The sequence below is a fragment of the Haemaphysalis longicornis genome, unplaced genomic scaffold, assembly GCF_048455015.1.
Source record: "Haemaphysalis longicornis isolate Haplotype H1 unplaced genomic scaffold, Haemaphysalis longicornis Haplotype H1 scaffold_14, whole genome shotgun sequence".
In the NCBI taxonomy this organism is placed as follows: Eukaryota; Metazoa; Arthropoda; class Arachnida; order Ixodida; family Ixodidae; genus Haemaphysalis; species Haemaphysalis longicornis.
Genome location: NW_027526245.1, coordinates 20,976,077 through 20,998,504, shown reverse-complemented (window position 1 = coordinate 20,998,504; position 22,428 = coordinate 20,976,077). Strand labels below are relative to the sequence as shown.

At 46.7% G+C, this 22,428-nt stretch overlaps 1 protein-coding gene across 1 annotated transcript in view; it reads left to right on the top strand.

Moving 5' to 3' along the window:
• Nucleotides 1–22,428, top strand: part of LOC144164798 (neprilysin-1-like) — a 508,128-nt gene that overhangs the window by 426,611 nt on the left and 59,089 nt on the right. The window contains exon 18 of the mRNA XM_077695065.1: nucleotides 9,509–9,576. Coding sequence (XP_077551191.1) covers nucleotides 9,509–9,576 — 68 coding nt within the window. The remainder of the gene's footprint in view (nucleotides 1–9,508; nucleotides 9,577–22,428) is intronic.

Below are 22,428 nucleotides of genomic sequence, written 5' to 3'. Positions count from 1 at the left end.
GGTGGCAGTAAGGGTTAATGGAGAATACCTCAGTAACCTCAGATTTGCTGACGACGTTGCGTTGCTAAGTAACTCGGGGGACGAATTGCAAAGCATGCTTTCTGCACTGGGCGAACAGAGTAGAACCGTGGGCCTGAAAATTAATATGCAGAAAACTAAAGTAATGATCAATAACCTCGGGACAGTACAGCAGTTTGAGATAGGTGGCGAGGCAGTGGAAGTGGTAAGCGAATATATCTACTTAGGCCAAGTTGTGACCCCAGATCCCAACCATGAGGCAGAGATAATTAGAAGAATCAGAATGGGGTGGGGTGCATATGGCAGACATTCCCAGATAATGAATAGCAGCCTACCATTGTCGCTGAAGAAGAAAGTGTATGACAGCTGCATATTACCGGTACTCACCTACGGGGCAGAAACTTGGAGGCTGACTAAGAGGGTTCAACTTAAATTGAGAACGACTCAGCGGGCAATGGAGCGGAAAATGCTAGGTGTAACATTAAGGGACAAGAAGAGAGCGGAGTGGGTCAGGGAGCAAACTGATGTTAAAGACATATTGGTAGAAATTAAGAAGAAGAAATGGACGTGGGCAGGGCATGTAATGCGAAGGCAAGATAACCGCTGGTCGTTAAGGGTAACAGAGTGGATCCCTAGAGAAGGCAAGCGCTGCAGGGGGCGGCAGAAAATTAGATGGGCAGATGAGATCAAGAAGTTTGCGGGGATAAATTGGTCACGGTTGGCACAGGACCGAGGTAATTGGAGAAGACTGGGAGAGGCCTTTGCCCTGCAGTGGGCGTAGATAGGCTGGTGATGATGATGATGATGAAGTGGAAAGATGAAAATGACCGTGTGTACGCGCCCTCTACAGGGGCTTGCCACATAGCGCGCGTGTTTTAGTTTTCTGGATTGTTGCCTGTTGCGTAACTACAGGGTGATTTTCCTTAATTTGAAAAATCTGTCAGCTTATATGTGCTTTTTATGCATTACAAAACTTTGGCCGACGTTTCGGCCAAATTTGGCGGGATTTGTATCTGCGTTGGGCGAAATTTAGGCGAGTTTTACTTTATGATTGGGCGGTTTTTGTTTGGAGCATCTGGTAATCCTGGCGGCTGTATAAGCAAGCCCAATAAAGCTGCGCGCGTCTGCTTTGCCTCAGTCACTTCATGTGTCGTCTTACTGCCACCGACACATGATACACTATACGCCTATAAACACCGTTAGCCCAGTGACGGTGTAAATACGATGCGATAACATACCATTGCTTCGACCTAGGACGGAGTTAAGCCAATAACCTCCAAAATAACTCCGGCGGAGGACATTCATGCCCGGAAAAGCTTCTTCAATGAGCGGAGTTAAAGGGCGAGCCTCTCGCGAGATCACGGCGCAAACGAGACAGCAGTCGTAAAAATGGCTGCTGCTACCGGTGCACGTGCAGCGAGACAGCGATCTTCGATATAAAAACGTGGCCTGTGGTGTGCATTTTCCGAAAAGTGACGAACTGGTCGTTTAACAGGCATTCAAGAAAGGAATGTACCAGCAACATCAATCAAGACTGTCCGCGACGCATTCTCTGGTGCGCGCACTCGCTTCACGGTGGAGGAATGTGGAGATGTGTGCGTGCGGGAGCACGAACAGGATATTTCAAGTGGCTATCGTATCAAAAACCGATGTAGGACTCGTCGACGCATACAAGTGTTGCGCTGTGAAAGCAACAGATCTTCCTACACAGCAACGTAGACGTCGAAAACAGTAGGGAGGTTTCCCGGCCTGTACTCCGCATTTCGTAGGCCCATACTTATTATATTCAGCTAACGCCGTGATGTTTGTCAAAGCCTGGAATTTCAATTTTAATTTAAAAATTCAACTGGCACGGACTGTGATGTGGTGGTGGTGGTGGTGTGAAAGTGAACGTGTTTATATCTAACTGCAATCGATTGGTACAAGCCGCCCGCCTAATTTCTTCATTATTCATAAATAAGTATTTCAGGAGCTACGCTTTGCTTCATACTAGCGAACAAACATGGTCAAAGAAAAGCTAGTCTTTTGTGCAAAAGCCCCATCGTTTGCAGCGTTCACGTTTTCTTTTTTTTTTTTGTAAACAGCATATTATCTTACAAAGTGGTTCTACATGTTCATTTATTTTTATTTGCTCTCTGAGCCTAAAGTCCACCGTCCTCCTTTGTAAATTTGCCGTAAACACACCGCGAAGGTGTTATTTTCAAGCGGACATCGCCCGCTTCGCCGCTTGTCACGCGGGGAGAAATTGCCCCATCGTTTTCTGGGAATGTTCACGAATGTCGTACCGTGCACACCGATGCACTGCTGCGCGCCCCGTCTTTTAGGGAAAGCCAGTAAAAGAACGGCCATATACGCACACAAATAAAGTCGCCTGGCACCAAAAACGTCCACTTTACGTAGTTTCCTACGCGCATAACAATGTCGTCATCCTGTTTACATTCCCCTAGTTAAATATCTCTTTATTGTCTTTGGCGTTAGTCATGTATTTCTACTTTCGTCATGTCTGAATACCCTGCGAATTCTTTTCTTTGGTAAGTCTTCGTTTTTTTTTGTATTGGAGACATCGTATGTGGGTGGCGTGGCTTTTCCTTCGTTGTTTTGGGATACGGCCGTTCGTCACATGGTGTTTCGTCATAGGCCGGTTCATAATAGTACGTTTGGTCAATAGGCCGTTTGGCCACGTTGGATAATTCGTCATAGGCTGGTTCGACAAATGAGAAAGTTAGCAATAGGTGCAAAAAACGAATGTCCACGTGCTTTTTTTTTGAACGCATGTGGGTTCACCGAAGTAGGAAGGGTGGTTCGATTCAAAGGAGAGAAGCAAGGCAGATTTTTCTTTTTTTTCTGTCTTTTTGGCCGTACATCTGAGAAAGTTCAACAAAGGATGCAAGCCAGAGTAGGCAAGTAGGGTGACTAGGGTTGATCAAGACAATAGGTATGAGTTCAACAATCTTAGGCAGAATGGTGAGGCAGAGACGAAGCCTAATAAAGTTCTTGGAAGACGGGCCACAAGAAGAAGAACCGGCGCCCCCTTTCCAGAGTTGCGGCCTGCTTCGGCACCCTCCATGGGACAGGCCCACTAGTCACCGACGACTCGTCATAAGAAATCTGGTCAAAGAGGCATCTGGTTCTAAGTGGTCCCGTAATGGGGAACGTGGTAGGTAGCACCGACCTACCCATTGTTGGAAATTTTGTCTGGAAGTTTCATTTTGTGTGGATGTCGAAAATGGGAGGGGGCAGGAAGATAGTGGCTTCAACTCTGATAATTCGTACCAGGTTGACCCTTTCGCAGTACGTGGGTTGGCCTTTCCTTTTGCTTTTTTGCAGGTGGTGGTTGAAATTAATTTTTTGATTTAACACGCTCTCTCTTTCCTGTCATACTTCTCTTTCCAAAAGAAATGTGTCATACGACACGGGTAGGGAAAAATATACTACAAAACTTCTGAACTCCACCTTGTTGAAAAGGATTGCGAGAACCGCACAGTTTGTGAGAACAACGTGGGTAAAATTAGTTATAATTACATTTTCCTAACTCAGCAACCATCATGGAACTTGTACAAGCGATAATGACTGATGCCGCATCACCACGTACTTCTAAACCCACACCGCAAATTTTGTTTTTATCCCTCCTGTGACGAACATTAAGTGACAAAATGCCCTGTGACGAATGATCCTATATGACCAAACGGCCAATGACTAACCGGCCTATTACGAAACATCATGTGACGAGCGAGCCTGCACCCAGTTGTTTTTTCTTACGGGGCTAGTCATAGTATTCTTATAAACTGTGTAACAACTTGTTAATAAGGATACTGGCCAGATATGCTGCTGATTTCCCCTTTTATTTCTAACCCGCCGTGGTGGCTCAGTGGCTAAGGCGTTTTGCGTGTTTGCACAAGGACACGGGTGGAATTCCCGGCGGCGGCTGCTTTTTTGGTGGAGGCGAAAAGCAAAAATGCCCGTGTGCACGAGATTTCGGCGACCGTTGAAGACCTCCAGGCGGTCAAAATTAATCTGGAGCCCTCCACTTCGGCCGGCCTTATCACCTTTGTAGCGTCGGCGCGTCAAACACTCAATCAATCAATCAATCAATTTTGTTTCTGGTTTAAATAAATGCAATGATTTAAAGAGAGAGCACATTTAACTTTCACATTACAACGCAATTACAATTCCACATTACAATTACAATCCACATCAAAGCAAATATATCGTCAGGGGCCCTTTTGGCCAGCTGAGCATCCAACTAGCCATATATTGTAGCTATAGACTTGAGCACCGCCTGGCTCGATTTTCCAACTGATGGACGTCAGTGGATCTCTCATCAGTAAGCTACGCCTCAGCTTACTCATTTAGAATCGCGCGAACACTAAAGCAAAAACAAGAAACGCTGGCTCAATATCACTGCAGGCCTGCGTGGCAACGTCGTCCGGGGGAAGCATTTCTCGCTTTCGCTATCTTTTAGATGCAACGCATCTCATGCTCGCCCCTCTGTCCTTCCTGCGTCTGTCCGGCGTTGTCCGCACAGCTGCGGCTCTCCTCCTCTCCTCTCTCCGATAGCGAACACTCTCTCCCAAACAGCTGCGGGTTGCGCAGCGCGCCCTCACTCCGTTGCTAGGCGCCGGTGGGCGGCGCTGCGCTCGGCGCTCCGCATGTTCAGTACTCTCTCTCTCTCCGCGCTCTCCTCTCCTTCGGGCGCTGTTAATATAAAGCGGCATGCCGCGCTCCAGCGGTCTCAGTCGACGGTCTTCCTCGTTACGCTTGCACTCTCTCGCAGTACTCGACGATTGCTTGATGCGACGGCTCCTGAGCATACGTGTACTGCATGTGTATTGCATGGTGAAAATGGAAAATTACACCGATCTCCCCTTCGCGTGAGAATCCCGGCTATAATCGTAATCAATACGATGGAAAACGCCAATGGAACCCCCCATGAGATGCGTTGCATCACACCAGGGTTGCCGCGAAGGGAGGTGTGCGTAATTTTTCGTCTGGCTCTGTGCCGTACCCATGTAGGTATGGAGTGCTGCCTACTCCGGAAGCAACCATCATTCCGGATACCTAAGAGGTTATAATAGAAAGGTTCAACCATGCTAGGAAGGCTCTTAGGTACACAAACAGCACTCCCTCACCAGAGAAGGATCTAGCACCCTGGTGTAGTATTTGGCTGCCACCTCCCATGAGTAACTAAATCAACTCTCGGCCCTCTGAACCCAGCAGCATTCGAGCACCTGTCGACGGCGGCGGTCAGAACAACCATAAAACAGAGGATGCTAAGAATCTCTGCGTCCGGTCAGGACGCCATTGAAACTTGACCCTGGCAACATCCAACTCATTCACTGTCAAGCGATGGAAGCTTAGTTGTACTACTACAGGAGCTCTAGAAGTTGTGTATTAGAGGGTTAAGCGAAGTTAGAAGAACCGGAGAAGGCTTCATGGAGCTCACTAGCGGGCATATTCTGTGCTACAGACAACCCAAAAAAAGGAATAACACGGGTAGGGATATTTAATACGCAGAAGAATAGCAGGAAACGTCGAGGAGGTTTTAAGAATTAGCGAGAGATTTGCGGCAGTCGTGATCAAGCTAAACAAGCGATACAGCTTCAAGGTACTACACGCCTATGCGCCAACAACCAGCTATGATAATGAAGTCGTACACAGTTTCTGCGAGGATGTCGAATCAGCAATGAAGAAAGCAACAACACAGTTCGCTTGTGATGAGAGGCTTTAACAAAAAGGTCGGCAAGAAGCTCCTATTAGCTTCTTACCGGCCTTTTTGTTAAAGCCTCCCACGCAATCGAACTGTGTTGTAGGTATGGAGTGTTGCCTAGGAGAAAGGGCTGTGGGAAACATCGGAATGGACAATCGCAACAGTCGAGTGGGTGAGATTTGGTGGTGGGATTTGCGCAGAGAAATTACCTGAGCTTGATCAACACATTCATTTGCAATCGAAAGTACAGGCAAAGAGACATGGAAAAGTCCTGATGGTACAGCAAAAAACGAAGTTGACTTCATTTAAAGTGACAACCAAGGTATTGTGCAAGACGCTTCGGGAAAATAAACTCTTAGGCTAGTTGGTCCATTATGAACTAAGAAAATTGCGCTAACTAGACATTGAGATTTGCGCATTGTTTGTCTTCCTTCCTGTGTATGTACATATAGTGCAATTTTGGTAGTTCATTGTGCAAGAAGTAGAGGGACTACGTAAGATTCGGAGCAGCGATCGTAAGATTGTTAGATACAAGCTCAGGCTGAATTTCAAAAGAGAAAGGAAGAAACTCGCGAAAACTAAGAACCCCACATGGAGTCAGTCAGAGCCAGATCGCACAACTTAAAAAAAAAAGTATTAAAAACAAATTCTCGCTTTCGAACGAGCAGAACGAGGTCAGTGTAGGCAGGCTAAATGACAGCATGACATCAGCAATCAGTGAATCTGCGGGACAAGCAACGTGTTGGGAACAAAGTGGAAAACTAACTTAGAATTCTGGTTAAGCCTTCTTTCATAGTAATCTGCAAAACTCGAAAGTCATATGTGCCTTCACAGGAGCATTTGAATGTTTATTCTGCATGAACTTGCACATCGCTATTTATATCTCTTCGGCATGGCAACGTTAGACGCATCAACATTATACACTGGATTACACACGCTGGAGCATTGCGGAAATCCCATTGAAACCCGAGGCGCTCGAAAACTGTCCGAACGAAACCAAACAGAGAATCGTTTGGTGAAGTCACGGTCCGCTACGGCGACAGCAGCATGATTTGCGAGTCGGCAGCAGTCTTGTGGCTGTGATTGGCAAGCCACGTGCTGCTGGCGAATGACGTCCTGCTTGCAGGTCCCTTCGGAAAAGGTCCGACCGCATTGGTCCTTCTCCGTGGCGTGTACGCCAGACCCTAGCGTTGCGACGAGCTCAGCTTGTGGAACGCGGCGACGGCGTTCCACAAGCTGAGCGGCGTTCCACATAGGCGGCGGACGGATAAACACAGCAGCTTGCGCTGCTATACGCTGTCCTATCGAGGCGCCAACTATCGGCGCTCATTAGCGTTATGACGCACTAATTCGCTTCAGACGGCAGCACCATGTGAACGGAGGAATTAGAGTGAATGAAATAAGGCGCGTTCGTACGTCTGTCCGGGCATGAGTTCATGGCTTGGTTGGTAGAGCATGTAACAGCTCCCGTTGCGGCCAGACCGATCGTGGGCTCGAATGCTAGCGCCGCCACGCCAGTGGACCTTTTTTTGGTGATGTAATTTTTGTGACGGATACGACGTCGGTGAGAATTGCGTCCCCCGGCATCAAGCACATTCTTGTTAAAAACGAACTAATTGTCAAACGTAAGAAAATGAGAGTATCAAGTACGGTAGAGCAGATTGAACTGGCCAAGCTGTCGAAAGTGATTACAGAAGTAAAACAAACGACATTCGTGCATACAACATGGCAGTCATCGAGGAAACGACGCAAATAGAGGAGGCTTGAAAGTAACTAAACGACAGCTAGCCATCGGCAAAGACAGGATGTACACTCTCAAAGACGAGCAGGGTAACATAACGCGTAAAGTGGACGAGATAATAAAGGTAGCAGAATGATTATACACCAGGCTGTGTGCCAGCGCCGTTAAAACAGGGGAAACTGTTGAGAGTACAACCCTAACTTGCGATGTTCCACAAGTTACTAAAGAGTAGATAGGAAAGGATCTCAAGGTAATGAAAAGAGGTAGAGCTGCATGGGATGACGGCATAAACGTGGATATTTTGAAGAAGGGAGGGGATATTGTTCTGGAAAAACTAGCTGTACTATTTTCGGAATACTTGAATACTCAAAAAGTACCCCCAGCATAAAAAAACTTTCGCATTATTCTCATTCATATGAAGACATATCCAAAAGACCTGAAGGACTAGAGACCCATCAGTCGACTCTGCTGTGTACAACGTTTTTAGCAAAGTTATAGTTAGCGGCATAGGCGACAGCCTGGATTTCCAACAATCAGGAGAACAGGCTGGGTTTAGGAAAGGGTACTCAACTGTGGATCACCGTGATCAACCGAGATCAATGAAGGGATAGAAAACCCGAAGAATACACAAAACGCATTTCCGTGGCATTTATAGACCATAAGAAAGCGTTTGATTCTGTACTGACCACAGTCGTGCTAGAAGCACTTAAAGGCCAGAGGGTATACCTACGTAAGACTTCTCGAAGGCATGCATAAAGAATGCACGGGCAGGATAACCCTCCACAAGCAAAGCGATAAATTCCCGATCCGGGAGGGGGTATGGCAGTGGGACACCATCTCGCCAAAACTATTCACAGCATGTCTGAAGGGGGTGTTTAGAAAGCTTGATTGGGAAAACATAGGATACAGTTTTGATAAACTGGGTATTCTTGAGCCATTTGAGGCTTGCAGAGGACATAGGATTGGTCAGTGAGACTGGAAAGCACTTGAAAACAATGGTTGAGGAACTAAAATCAGGAAGCATGCCAGTGGGGCTAAAAATAAGTATCAATAAATCTAAGGTAACGAGCACTAAGCATGCGAAAGAAGTTGTCTTCAGCTCAGAAAACGAAACGCTAGAAGACTCCGACAGATGGTTCGTGCTGGCCCAAATCACGAAAGAGAAGTACAACGCAAGACCGTCATGGGTGGCAGAGCACTCGGCAAGCGCTACCAAATATTGAAAATAAGGTGCCTCTGTCACTCAAAAAGAAACTCTACAAGCACTGCATACTGACGGTTTTGGCGTATGGAGCTGAACCTTCGCGCCGTAGGGAGCAACTACAAATCAAGCTTAGGTCGGCTCAACTCGGCATGGGATGCGTAATGCTAGGAGTAACACACAGGGACAGGAAACGAGCTATCTGGATCAGAGAATAAACTGGAGTAGAAGCTATCATAGCTGAAATAAAAAAACAAGTGGACTTGGGCTGTCCATGTAGTGAGGCGAACGGACAACCGGTCGACATATACGGTGGATGCCAAGTAGATATCAAGAGACGGTTCCAGAAGAAGGGGAGGGCCATTAATCCGATAGAGAGATGAAATAAGGAAATTGGGAGTAAACTGTGGACTCGAGCAGCGCAGGACAGGAGCAGTTGGAGGTTAATGGGAGAGGCCTTCGTCGTGCAGTGAACCTGAGTAGGCTGATGAACACTGTGTTGGGCTCTATCCGTCAGGACGCCTGAAATGCGAACTGAAGCTTTCATAAGGTCGCGTCAAGCCTTCTGCAACAATTGCTCAGCATTTTCATTCCTTCCCACAGCAATTCTGAGCTCAAGAAAAGTACCTTTTGTTATCGTTCCAAAAACGAGTGCAAAGAACACCCGCACTTGCTTGAAGCGGTTAAGTGCAATAGCAAAGAGAGTGCTGCATGTTCTCGACACAAATAGCCAGCCTATAGGCAACGCTTTATGCACCATATGCGACGCTTTCATTTGTACATATTTATTTCTGGTAATAAAATCTACAAGAAGGCTTAAAAATGTTTTCTTCTCTTACAGGTCGTTAAACTACGGAGGAATCGGGATGGTGATTGGACACGAAATGGTGCACGGATTTGACAAAGAAAGTGAGAACAATACGCTCTCTCTGTGTGTTACGCTATTTGTGCTTGATTTGCCTGAAAATGTTTTTCTCATATTAAATAATTTTTATTACAGCTACAACTTCACTTATTTCCGGCATATTTCAGCACTAAAGTGTGGGTTTCTCTTGCTGCTTCTGCCGGTTTCCCTTTGCGACGGGCCATGCCATGCGCCCTAATTGTATTACCTAGTCCGTAAAACTAGGCAGAATGTAAGAAAACCTTGCCTAAAGTGCTCCAACAACTAGACAAACAGAAATGGATTGAAGCAATGAAAAGAAATATAATTTCTTACGTTAAACCACTTCCCTATGCTCATAATAACTATCATCATCAGTAGTCCCGTAAAGATCACTGCAGGGCGAAGCCAGTGGCTTCTAGCCGCTCCGGAACTGCGCAGATCATGTCCCTTCTTTTTTCCCTAGTTTTCTTAATAGATCGTACCAGCGAGTTGACTCTGTTCCCCTAATTCTAGTCTCGCCTCTCGGAAGTTATTTCTGGTGGTCCCCAGTTGTCATTTCGCCTCAAATAAATGACCGGCCTAAGCCCATTTGTTTCTCCTAGTTACTCTGATTCAGTAAGCTCGTTTCCTGTCCCTAAGCGTTACTTTTAACGTGCTTTGTTCCATGGGCAGTTGCGGCGACCTATGTGCTGTTGCTAGTTGTTGAACAAGACGCCAAGTTTCCGCTGCGTTTATCATTAGCGGAAGTGTGTACTCGCTTAATACTATATATATTTTTTTTTGGTGGTGCCGGCCGAATTCCCTCAGTGAATACGTATTCTGTGCCGGATTTCTTTCTCTTGGATGGGATTCACACTGAATACTTTTCCAAATTCCCTCGTTTATTTGTTATAGCATTTCATTACCTAGGCTAAAGAGAGTGTTACCACCGTGTTAGGTTAGCATTACGTCAAATTTAGTCCTATTTATGTTTAATACCACGGTGAGGTATTTGGACTGTGGATCCTGAAGCATTATTTGAAGACTCACTCAGCAATGCCATGTCATTCGCAAACTCAAATGGTTCAAGTATTCCCCTTTATCCGTAATATTACGTTTGCCCCGTCACGCTTTCTGAATTACCCTTCCAGACATGTTATGAACACTTTTGGCAAGATGTTATCTCCATTTCATACTCACTTTTGAATTGGGAACTTTTCGCTTTGCTTGTGAAGCATTATCCTGCCAAACATACCCACATATGTCACCTAGAAATCTTATGTACGTCTTCTCTATACACTGGTGTTTTAATGCTTCAAGCGCTGAAGCAGCACCTACTGTATCAAGCGCTTTTTCATAGTCTATAAATGCCAAATAAAGGGATTTCTTACGCTCCGCTATTGTGTGATTGATAACATGGACGTGGTCTTAATAAAATGTTTTGTTAGAAGATTTGTTTTGTGGCTTTAAAAAATTATAAGCAGAGCGCAAACGACTTTAACAGCGAAACACAAGTAGACTATACGAGCGCTCGTTACCAACTAGATTATTTTGAAACACTTCTTCCAAACTCACTCTCCCGTAACTGCATCAGCATCTGGCAACACAATATTTGCCCCTCTTTTTTATATGATACGCCTCCACAAGATCGCTTGCCACAGTATCTCTGCTGCGGCCATACACTCTTGTACACTCAGCTTGTACACTCAGTACCTTCTCCCGATCTAACGTCACTGGCGTATAGCTTGGTTGATAATCATTCCGCTACTTGTATTTTGTCCTCTGGGGTGGGCATAATATTACCCTGCTCGTGTACGAGTGTGCACATTATCTTTGGTAATGGCTAACTCATTCTTGGTTGTTTTTAGGCTTCTTTCTGTCGCCAGTGGTTCGGTTCCACGATCACCGCTATGTTTAATGCACGAATGTCATTCATGTTACTTTTATTAATCGATTTCGACTGCTCCGCAAACTCAGCTTGGTCCGCCATGCTCTACATTTTTATGTTTTTACGTTTTGCTATAAGTTCCCTCGTTTTCGGAGTTTGCTTGGTGCCTGCGTCTTAATTCTCGTAGGTTTTCCAAAGTACCACCGACGCACTTAAGCACATCAGTTAAAGGAGTACTGACACGAAATTTTGAAGCTGAGGTAACTTGTACGTTAGATTTGTGAACATACAAAAACTGCGCAAAAAACGAGGACTAAGAAAGAAGGGCACAGACGAGCGCTGACAAACAACCAAGCGTAATTTATTGCGGCCTACCTTATAAATACGCTTGTCACACACAAAATACAAAAAACAGAGGATTTACACAAACATGAGATGGATGCAATCACATCGTGTCATTTCTACACTCACACGTTTACTATTTCAAGTAACTTATATCTTTTAGTGTTAATGCCATCGACGACAAGATGTGATCGCGTTTATTTTGTGTGTGACAAGCGTATTTATAAGCAAGCCGCCGTAAACTACGCTCAGTTGTTTGTCAGCGCTCGTCTGTGCCCTTTTTTCGTAGTCCTCGTTTTTTGCGCTGTTTTTGTATGTTCAGAATGTACCAACTGGCCTCACTCGAGACGCTAATTCAGTTTGATTGGTACGACCAAGCACACATCATCTACAAGAGTAGTAGCGGCAAATGCAGCCTAGAACATATTAAAAACAATTTTAAAGTGTGCCTAACGCAACCGAGCATCCCGCGGAGGTACTCGCGAGATCGACATGTACTTGGATGTGGAGTAAATAAACAAAATCCAAACACCTGGCAAGTTTGTGTTGCCCGCTAAAGCAATTCCGGCGATTGTCGCCGGCTCGCCGCTCCGGTCGGAGGTCCGAGCTTTTGCTATCGAGCTATAAACGATCGGATCGTTGGCGGTGGTGGCGCCGGGATTTCGATGGCTTATCGGGAAACTGGTCGCGACCCAAGTTCTGCAGCGATTCCAGGCATTGCATTTTTATGGCTTTTTATACCTCTGTGCGGGCGGCGGCCACGGCCGCGAAGTGGCGCAGGCAGGCGCAGGTAGCTCGAGGGATAACTGGTTACCACTATACTGACACTCAGGTATCAAAAGAAGCTGGCCATACAAAAAAAGACGTAATGATGTGATGGCGGGTGGCATTAAAAATCGTCATCTGCGCCGCTTACGAGAGCAGCAATCGAATATCTGCCGCAGTGTCAAGCCTAACACACCTGTAAGCAGACTTGCAGGCAGATCGGCCGGCTGCTCTCAGCGCGCGTCTCCCCACCCGCTGCCTCGAGCGTCGCGCGTCCTTCTCCAGCGGCTGCAACAATCTGCATTAGCAGCGCTTGCATCACGTCCACGATCGCTTTTTGTAGCGTAAGCTACACTGGCCGAGGTTGAGCAGTTTCGCGTGGGCCGTGAAGGGCCGTATTGCGCAAGCGCGAAGAGCATGAGATTTGATTGGATTGGATTGGATTGAAATGGCTTGGCTTGGCTTGGGTTGGATTTGGATTGGATTGGATTGGATTTGGACTGGATTGAATAGGATAGGATTACATTGGATTGTATTGGAAATCCAATCGAATCGCAGTACGGGTGTCCGCATTTGGGCACGGGTGTCCACAATTGGGTCTCCACATTCGCCAGTTTGCGCATTCCAGAGGAGTGACGTCATAGCCGCTCCAGACGCACTGCCGCCGGCGCGTGCCCATTTGTCGGCTCCGTTGCGCAGTAGCCAAGTCTGTCACTGCGCCGGAGCCGCTTGATAGCCGTTTCACGTGGCTCCTGGAGAGCCGTGCTGCTCATGCGCGAGGAGCACTGACTGGACTGCACTGAACTGGACTAGACTGGATTGGGAATCATTTTAGCAGCAGTAAGCGTGATAATCAGCTAATCCTAGACAACCAGGAAACATAATACTTACCAGCTGAACCTTAGCTCACGTACGTACATCCTGGCATAGCCTACACTCTTAGCCAAAAAGGACTAACGGGGCATCGGCGTTAGTCCTTTTGGGGACTAACTGCGTTGCCACTAGAATTAGTCCTTTTTGGGACTAACGGCAAGGGTACCAACTGTTAGTCCCTCTACACTTAGACCCTTGATGGTTCAACTGTTGGTCCGCCATAAAGACTAACTGTTGGTCCCTTGCAGATCAACTGTTAGTCACCCCTGTTAGTCGACTGGAGACCAACCGTTGGTCCTCTGAGTATCAATCGTTAATCTTTCCCATTACTCTCCCTAGACCAATTGATGCTTTCAAGACTAAATGTTCATCCCTGCAAATGCTCCCCTCTGGATTAACCGTGCATACTAAAAGACGATGTGCTGGCTCGTGCAAGTACTCCATGAGTGACTGTCGTTCCATTAGACCGACAATTCAGAAGACAGGAGTAAACACAAGAGACCAGAAGCAGTATTTCTTGGCCACTTGTTAACGACAAAGTACTCACGACAAAGAAAATGTTACTTTCAAGCTTTTTATTGCAACACTGTGTCAGCAACATACACAACAAAAGTAAACCGTACTCTACTCTTGACGTTGGAGTCTCTATTTCGAAGGCCTGTACGGCACACCTTGTTGAGGCGATGCGCCCAGTATTGGGCTATTCCGGCTGCTATCCTTGGCGCAAGCATGCTCCACTTGTCTTGAGGTACTTGTCCGTTGAGAGGAGACAGCCATCCTCCGTGACGCTGTCGGCAATGGGCGTATGTCATCACGCTCCTGCAGGAAATAAATGGGGCAACAAAACAAGTGTTATTCATGGTAGGACGCAAAATTGAGAAAAACGCAGTTTCCAGCAGCCCTAACAAGCATCCGTAAAAAGTACCTCAAAAAGCAAAAAGAAGCAAAATCAACGCTTTTTGTAGTGCGGCCAAATGTGGCCTGTGAATTGCACGACTACGGATTAATTAAGACCATGGCCACGGTAGTTAACAAGCGAAACTCAGACATTGTTGTTTTTCCGACTCCAGCAGAAAAGACGCCACTCAAACCAGCAATAGAACCTGGGGACTCATGCTCCCTCACTCAACGCATTGAACCACTGTATAAGGGCAACAGAAAATAGAAAGACTGCTCATTTCTCGCATGCAGGTTCGCTATCATTTTCAGAGGCTTACGTAGCACGAAACAAGGGCCTCTTCTCTCTCTTTCACAAGACATGTAGGGAAAGGGACGCTAAATCAAAATGGTTTGACTGCAATCAAAAATAAAAAGAAAACAAGAAGGAATATTTATTTATTGGAAGAAAACCTGCTTTCCTGCGCTGATGGTGCGGGTTTGTATAGAACAAGGTCATTATTGATTTCTGGCTGTGATGTCGGTGTCGAAGAATGCGTTTTTATTTCAAAAATGTATTAAGAGCCAAATTTTCTCAATGTTTAATAAATTTAACAATGTTTAAGAAAGAGCCTCGGGCGAAACAAACAAAACGGCGTCCTCTCAGCTTTCTGCATGGGGAGTGGCTATGGCTGCACGTTTTTATTTCCTCTTTGCGGACAGTTCACAGTGAGTTCGTACGTGCACACAAAAAAAGGCTTTCAAAGAAAAGGGGCAAAAATGTTTGAGGCTGACCACGCTGCGAGCGCTTGGCTACCGGTGAGTGAGCAACGAAAATGAAAAAAAAGTGAAGGAAGCTTTCGGCCACGTTAGATGAGTCACGAGAGCGTGCGCCTGCTACTGTGAAATTCATGTGAAAGGCACGGGTGACGGGTGGGTGCGGAAAGGACTGCAGGACGAGAATCTTTCGTGAACGAGTTCCCCGAAAGTCAAACAATTTTGGGGGGGGGGGGGGGGGGAGGGGGGGCGTTACTGCCAGTTAGGTTCGCCGTGGCGGCCACAAGGAGGGCCGGTACTGGAAAAGGGGCCATTAGATGACACTGTATTCTCAAAAAAAAAAATCTTGCCGTGAGACACATAAAGATTCTACAATTTTGTTAGACGATTTTTATTACGGCGGTCAGACCGCGCCTTCGAGGAAGACTTCATTTTGCGTTCTGCTGTGGTCCGGCAGATTACAAGTTCGGGTTCCGCAAAATATGGAAAAAAATGCCTTACTCAGCCAATTTACATCAGATTTTAACCGTTTTTGTCTAGTTTTATTCTGGACGTAGTTGCGGTTACGAGGGGAAACTATTTTTGCCCTACTCAGCATCAGAGTGTACGCGTCCGTTGCAGTTCCGGCGTTCTGCCACACTTTTGTAATTTTCCTGCTTAAAATATCACGTTTTCATTTAAAATTTAATATGTCTGCGAGTAATTCTTGTGTCCTAACAGCACCATGTTGTTATTTTAGTGTTCATATGTTTGCCTAAAAAGTTAGAGCCCTTCAAGATTCTCGTCCACGTGTTAACCACGCTTTGACATTTCTGGCTATAAATGTATTAAAACTGCAATTTCAAGAGAAAAGAAGTTAACGGTTAGCTTCCATTTTGTACGCTGCTCCTGCTGGGACGGTTATTTATGTGGTTGGGCCACTTGTTTAAAGAGAAATTGCATTTTTACTATTTTAGGGTTAAGCAAAAAATTGGGTAAATATTGACCGAAACAAATAAAAATTAGGTCGCCGTCGGCAGTACCGCACAGCGTATCGACTGGCGTTGGTTTTAAAAAATAGCTGGCACTCTGACGCTACGATGCAAGCTCACGAACTTCAAAAAAAGGGCGAATGGGGAAAAGCCGTCGCCGCCGCAGCTCACCTTTCGCACGTCCGTCCCCGCTGGCCGCCGAACAAGTAGAAACAAGTCGGAGGGCCCCCGCCAGGGGGAGCAACAGCAACGTTGCGGGAGCAAAGGGCGCTGTTAGTCTTCCCGTTGGTCCCATTCGCGTCGAGGGACCAACGTTTGGTCCCTTCATTTTGCACACGGCCCTAATCTTGGCGCGTTTGGTCTTTTGGGGACTAAATGTTCCTCGCGAGGCATAATTGCTGCAGCTAGTCTTATTTTCTCCCATTTTGGCTAAGAGTGTAGCTAAGCCACTGCTCATTTTTTAATTAAGCGGCTGACTAGATAAGTACGTAGACACGCTAGCCGAAATTTCCGCCGACGCGGAATCGGCAGTTCTACGGCAGCTGTGCTCTGTGATGTCCGTGTTGAGTAGTGTTTTCTTTGTCGAAAACAGTACGGAAAACCGCAGGCGTGAACTTGCCTTTAGATATTAGCGAGTTCCCGCTCGACTGCGCGTAACTTAACGGGGCGGCTGGTGCCGCGCGCGCAGCAGATCTCCAAGGAACGATGCGAACAGTGTGGGGTTCACTTGAAGAACTGTTTTATTATACGCACAGGTATACACTACAGAAAGAGGGTAAGGGCACGAACAAAGAGGAGAGTCTCGGTGCCTCAAATGGCGATGGTTGGCGTCGGTTCGTCTGCAAGCGCGCACACATATAAACACACGTCGCTCGCTGGCGCCGCACCGTCCGGGGGTCTGTGGCACTTCGGTTGCGCCGCATGGTGTAAACAGCGGCCGCTTTTCGTTCCGATCCTCTTCTTCAATTACTTGATCCGGGGCCTCCAAAGTCCTCCCGAGCTCTTCCCCGTCAGCGACGTGTAAACTTTAGACACGCCTTCCGAGAACGGAGGAATTCTTAACAACCTCCCCCCCAATGAGCCTCTGCTCATTCTTATTACAGCTCCAGAGGGTAAAGCGCTTGAACTGGCCGCCGTAATTCTTTCTTGTTAGGAAGAACTATTCTGCAGGCCCGAGCCTTTCCGTCTCGTCCGGGAAACGTCTCGACCACCCTGCAAAGTTTCCACAGCTGGCGAGGTGTTTTATCTTCGCCGAGCAAGACAATGTCTCCCTCCTTGCCCCGCTGCGAAGTGCGCCGAACGTAGCTCCAGCAGATATTCGCGTCTCCATCGTCTCCAGAACAAATCCATAAGGGCGCTGCGTCGCTGCGATTGCCTTGTGACTGTACTTTCCGTAGATGTCGTTACGATATTACCGCCGGGGGAGGGCAAACTTGTAAGCCTACGTCCGATGAGTAAGTGCGACGGGGTCAAAGGCGTGAGTTCTTCCGCCTGAGAGTGCACGTAGGTGAGCGGACGAGAATTGACAACCGCTTCCGCCTGAGTGAGAATGGTTACTATGCTGTCGTAGTCGAGTGCACTTCTTCCAAGAACCTTTCGGAGAACGTTCTTGACTGTACGTACCATTCTCTCCCAGAAACCACCCCACCATGCTGCTCTTTCCACTGTAACGTAGTATTTTGGTGACATTCACATATGAATTAGAATGAATACACTTGTTACATAGATTAGAAAGACAGTCAAAAGATTCAGAGTACTCAACAAAACATGGTTGGCGGGCGAAGGGCTCCCGGCGTCTGGCCCCGACGATCGGCTAGAAGCGGCTCTCCTGGTGTTGCTCGCTCTCTCAATCGCCAGAGGGGCCGCGTTATATTTGCTTTGGGGGGACGCATTGGGGGAAAAAGCGCATCCTAGCGTGTGCGGACCGGGTGGAAAAAGGCTAAGGCACACCCGCAGCCAATCAGGAAGACGCTTCTTAGCTCCAATCAGACATGTCCCCGCCAAAGTGAAAAGGACCAAAAACACAGACACAAGGTTTCGACTCGAAAGCGCGCACTCGGAGAATTACGGGCGTAGAGCAAGTAGTTAGACAAAACACAGTAAAGTAAACAGGGGAAAAGGGAAGGTCTTCGGAAGAACACAGCGGCCCGCGTAGGCGCGCAACGGGGGGTCGGAGACGCCAGGGCGTGCGGTAACAGAGGCCGAGGCGAGGGTTCGCTTCCCCCAACAGCCGTCGTCTCCCGGTCGGCCGACGGGCCGACACACGTGCCGGAGCCGTTTCTCAGAAAAATAGGGGGCCACCGCCCAGCCGCGTCCGAAGCGCTTTCGCACACAACATTTTGGAGGAAGAGCCCTGGCTGTGGGCAGAACTTAAAAAACAACCAGAAAACATCAAGGGATCTCCTCTTCGCGACACCTTCCCCGACGGAAAAAAGAGTGCCCTCACTCTTGCACAAAGTTTAAAACATAAGAAAACATTTTCGCCAACTCACAGAGATACTGAAATGACATGGCATGCGGACTCGAGAAGACAACAACAGGCTCGCACACATGTTGGTCGATGAAGTATGTAGGCTGGATCAGTCACCACACACGCGTGCACCTAATAGAGTTCCGTTTTCGGTTCACACACGCACAGTCTCTTGTCAAACACAGGCGAAACACTTCTTTTACACGACACAACAAGAAAATAACAAGGACACCATGAATAACATTAAAATAACATGCGCATTCTAAAACTCATACACTAAAAAAGATCGAAAAACCAGCTCCGCTAACCGGTCCGCACACTCAGTTCTGAGGAGCTTGACGCGAAACAAAATGTGTCCTCGGACCACAGGTCGCCTAAACATGACGCAAATTAACCGCTATCCAACAAAAGTGATCACCAAATAAAGAAAACAGAAGCGCAGTCTCCGCGGTCGCTACTCATCGAAATACTCAGTGCCTTACGGATAGGATTACAAATGGTTCATAAGAAGGCACTATAAAACAGAAATAAAATTATATACAAGGGCTCACTGTATTGAAGTTATATCTCACGCACACGCGGAAATATGCGTACATCCGCCACTGTTGGGCACTTCACTCGAAACAACATTTCTATATTCAGCCCAACTCGTTCTAAACAGCCCTATTCCTCCTATATGACAAAATGCACCCACTAGAGATCTACACGTTCGTTCGAACACACTATACAAAACGAAGAAACTGTTAGCCAAGAAAACAAGTTACAAGAAAACTACTAGAAACGAACACGAACGAACAGCTCAAGAAAAACGAGTTACCAGAAAAACTGCCGACCATCCAAAAATAAAAGTTACGAAACGCAAAACTTGATATTCGGGCGCATGATACAAGAGATGTTGGCGCGTGCTGAATCCTCTAAGCACATTTCATTCGCTTCTCGTCGGTCAAAACTAAAAACACAAACAAAACGAGCAAACATTCATGCATACTTTACATGAACACGAGCGATAGAAATGATAAAGATAACACACGATGAAATATTTGAACACAAGACTTTAAAAGTACACATTAGTTACCGTTCATGCTTACGGAAGAAGAAAGAATTGTAAAATCTCAGCAGTGGTGAGAAACTTCCGCCAACCCGACGCATTCGCAAAACTGCACGCCCGCTAGCTCTCCCCGTCCGCGGCATCCCGGGCGCTTATTTCTAAAATGCAGGGAGCCCAGCGCATAGCAACCATACCGACACAGGATTGGCTGGTGAGCCGGAGCGACGCCATGTCGTCACACGTAGCAACGATGAGGAGAACACTCTCGTTACCAGCTACCCTAGATGGGCGCAACCGGCGCAGCGCCTGTGCGAAGTTCGAACCACTGAGCGGGCCACAAGCGCTTTGGGCACGCTTGGGAAGGTAAAAGCACGGCCGCTGGTGCGCCTCTCATCCAGCTACCGTGGTAAAAGAGTTCAAATCCAGAGGGGCGCTTGGGTAAGGTAAGCGCCAAGGAAACGAGTGTGTGCGGGCAATGCTAGGAGCAAATAACAATAATAATAATCTTTATATGCCAGCGGTGAGCTGGCCTGTGAATGCTAAGGAGCAAGTGCGCGATGCCTTACCGCCGAAAAGTGAGTTTTTACCGCACCACGGACGCGTTCGCGACCCTTCAGTGGCTTTCTTGTACTTTTGTTCATACGTTACTAATAATTACCATTTCAATGTCTGCACTCTCCTGGCCAAGGGTCGGCGTACTTCGTAAATAAAATCTCCACATTATGTATGTACATCAGGTGTGCGGCACATAATTTCCTTTATTTTGTTGGTGCCCCAATGGACGTGCGAATGCAGCAAGGAGCTGTAATTTGGAACTGATTTGATTTGGCTGTAGGGTTTGACGCCCCAACGCAACGCAGGCGATGAGGCGCGCCGTAGTGGAGGGCTCCGGATTAATTTTGACCACCTGGGGATCTTTTGCGCCGAAATCTCGTACATATGGGCGTTTTTTTTCCGCGGCCGGAAATCGAACCCGCGACCTCGTGCTCAGCAGCGCAATGCCTTAGCCACTGAGCCTCCGCGGCGGGTTGTAATTTGGAACTCCCAACGAGGTCAGGTCCCTCCGTTGACCGCATCCTGTTGTTTTGTTGCTGCTGCGTATTCGTCTTTTTTTTTTTTTTTCGTAAGGTCAGCAAGCAAATTTGTTAAATTATACGGCTTGACAGCTATTAATTTGGAATGGTATTTTTACAGCAGCTAACTTCGCTCTTATACTGGACGATCTACTTTTATATATGACTTGAAAAGACGAACTGTGGCAGATAGCTTCAATTTTCGGCGTGTAAAGATTCTCCAGGAGCTCTGTTGAAAAGTAATCGGCGGCCTCAGCCATTTTCTCCACCTCAAAATGGCCCGTTATTTTGCCGTATAGGGTGCTTTGAAGAAGTTCAACTTTGTTTATTATTAACGCCTTAGTTTACATACCTTTTGATTTGCTGGCAGCTGAGTACAACATGTTCAAAATGTGAGGGTACAGCAGCTGGTAGGCGACGATAGGAACAGAAACTGGTACGGCATCAATGTTGCACTTTCTTTATTCATGTGCCAGAGCCACATAAAATACAGTACACAGAGAACAAACCGCATCAGTTAAGTAAACAAATGTGAACCAAACACCATGCTACAGGGATTTATTTGCAGTAATACAACCACACTACAGGGTGGTTGTATTACTGCAAACTGCAGTGTAATACAACCACCCGCAAGCAAAGATATGCTGCTAGAGGGGAAATAATTTTGAAGTGCACTGCTGCCAGAGACAACTTCATTTAGCACACGGAACAGAAATGTGCACATTTTCTCGAAGAGTTAGTGAGCAAGTTAGAATGATTTCATTTATGTGAAGATATTGTGATAAACCTCCTGTTCTCCCTCCAATCAAGACTAAAGCCCTTCCTCCTCTTCCATTATGACTAAAGCTGGAATATTTGCAACATGGGATAAACACCCTCGTTGTGGCATTAGCTGCTGTACACATACGTATCAAGTGAAGGCGATCTCATTTTAATCACCACCCTTGTATTCAATTTACACCAAGTGCCCCTGGCACTCCGTGTACTCGGTGACAATTAGATATTGTCATGGTTTTCTGCTAAGTGTTCTACGAAGCTACCAAGACATCTGCACAGATCGTAGGAATATTTCTGTGAGCAGGTGACATTTCGACAGTCTTGGCTTATGGTGGTAGAGCTGGTGGGAAATGAGAAGGCTTAATAACATCATGTGAGAAGCATAACATTAGCTGAATGAGTAAGTAACGAAGAATCTTTATTAAGGGATGGCCTGAAGCCACAATGAGAAATGAGAAGCCTATGCTATTATTAGCTTAATAACAGTGAGATATCTTTAATAGCTCACTCAAAAGACTGAGGAAACAAAGGCCTGATGGCCTTAGGACTCCAGCTAAATCTCAGAGAGTGCTGTTTTGCTGCCCAGAAGCTGACCACATTGTCCCCAAATATGGTGTTTTACCAGATCCTGCCAAATTGCCTGTTGTAATGGAATTCCAGAAGCAGAAAATGTTGATTACCTTTTGCAGCTTTACTGACATTTGCTCGTACTTAAGACACCCACCCTGTAATCAACTACGAATCTCATTGGGTCTCTGACCCAGCTCCTCAGCAAGGATAGCGGCCCCTCTAAGTAGTCAACAGCTAGTGAGGATGCATTTACTAAACTGTGCCATCTCCTCTCATCCCTGCCAATCCTGCACTATTTAAACCATAGTGCTCCAACCGGAATTCACTCCAGTGCAAGTGGTGTTGGTTTGGGGGCAGTTCTCGTTGTACGCAAGGCAGTATATAATGGGCATGTAGTCACATATGCAAGTTGTACTTGGTTAATATCAAAATGATGACGAGGGAACGCCTGGTCATGGTTGGTTGA